Genomic DNA, 987 nt, shown 5'->3' on the forward strand with positions numbered 1-987 from the left:
GTTCAGCCTGGAGAAGAGAAGGCTCCAGGGAGAGCTGAGAGCAGCTTCCAGTGCCTGAAGGGGCTCCAGGAAAGCTGGGGAGGGGCTTGGGACAAGGGCAGGGAGGGATGGGAGCAGGGGGAAGGGTTTCCAGCTGGCAGAGGGAGCTGGAGCTGAGATGGGAGGGAGAAATTCTGGGCTGTGAGGGTGGGGAGAGCCTGGCCCAGGTTGCCCAGAGAAGCTGTGGCTGCCCCATCCCTGGCAGTGTTGAAGGGCAGGTTGGATGGGGCTTGGAGCAGCCTGGGCTGCTGGGAGGTGTCCCTGCCCATGCAGGAGGTTGGATCTAACATGATCTTTAAGGTCCCTTCCAACCTTCACCATTCTATGAGTCTATATAATTGCATTGCAGAAGGTCCAAAGGGCCCTTCTGGAGCTCAAGTACCATTTTATGTGCAAGATGACAAAGCCCAGGTCTGGTTTATGGGACCACTGAGGATCTTCTCTGGCCATGGCCAGAGCTATGGGGGGACCTCCCTCCTCACCTCCCTCCCAGCTTGGTCCTGGTGGGTTCTCCATTGCAGAAGGTCCTATGTGTGGGGTGGGTTGTGTTTTCCTTCTCCAAGAGTGGTTGCTGATGAGTGTCCATCTCTGCTCACCCAGGTCACTGGAACATCTTCCGAGCCCAGACATCAGAGCTGAGGATGACAGAGAGCCCAGAGAAGGAAACCAAGAACTTGTAAAGGAGAAAAAACCAACCAGAACCCCCCAAAAAACTTTAACTTAGCTATTGATTTATCTACACCCACCCACGTACACACCTACACACACACTTAGCTATATATGAGAAAGATAAAGTGCATTATTACCTAGACTGGCACAGCAGTAAAGGAGACACTAGAGCAGAGGACAGGACCTGCAGCAGCCAAAGCAAGTGGAGCAGCGTGGAAGCCACAGCCATGGAGGTGCCTCCTCCCAGTGGGAGAGAGCAAGAGGTGGGGCTGGAGATGC

General features: G+C 54.6%; 1 protein-coding gene across 1 annotated transcript in view; it reads left to right on the forward strand.

Moving 5' to 3' along the window:
• Positions 1–719, forward strand: part of CHRDL2 (chordin-like 2) — a 27,051-nt gene extending 26,332 nt beyond the window's left edge. Inside the window, exon 11 of the mRNA XM_009997993.1 lies at positions 640–719. Within this exon, the coding sequence (XP_009996295.1) occupies positions 640–719 (80 nt within the window). The remainder of the gene's footprint in view (positions 1–639) is intronic.
• The last annotated feature ends 268 nt before the right edge of the window (positions 720–987 follow it).

This window comes from Chaetura pelagica, unplaced genomic scaffold (genome assembly GCF_000747805.2).
Source record: "Chaetura pelagica isolate M959 unplaced genomic scaffold, ChaPel_1.0 scaffold555, whole genome shotgun sequence".
Lineage (NCBI taxonomy): Eukaryota > Metazoa > Chordata > Aves > Apodiformes > Apodidae > Chaetura > Chaetura pelagica.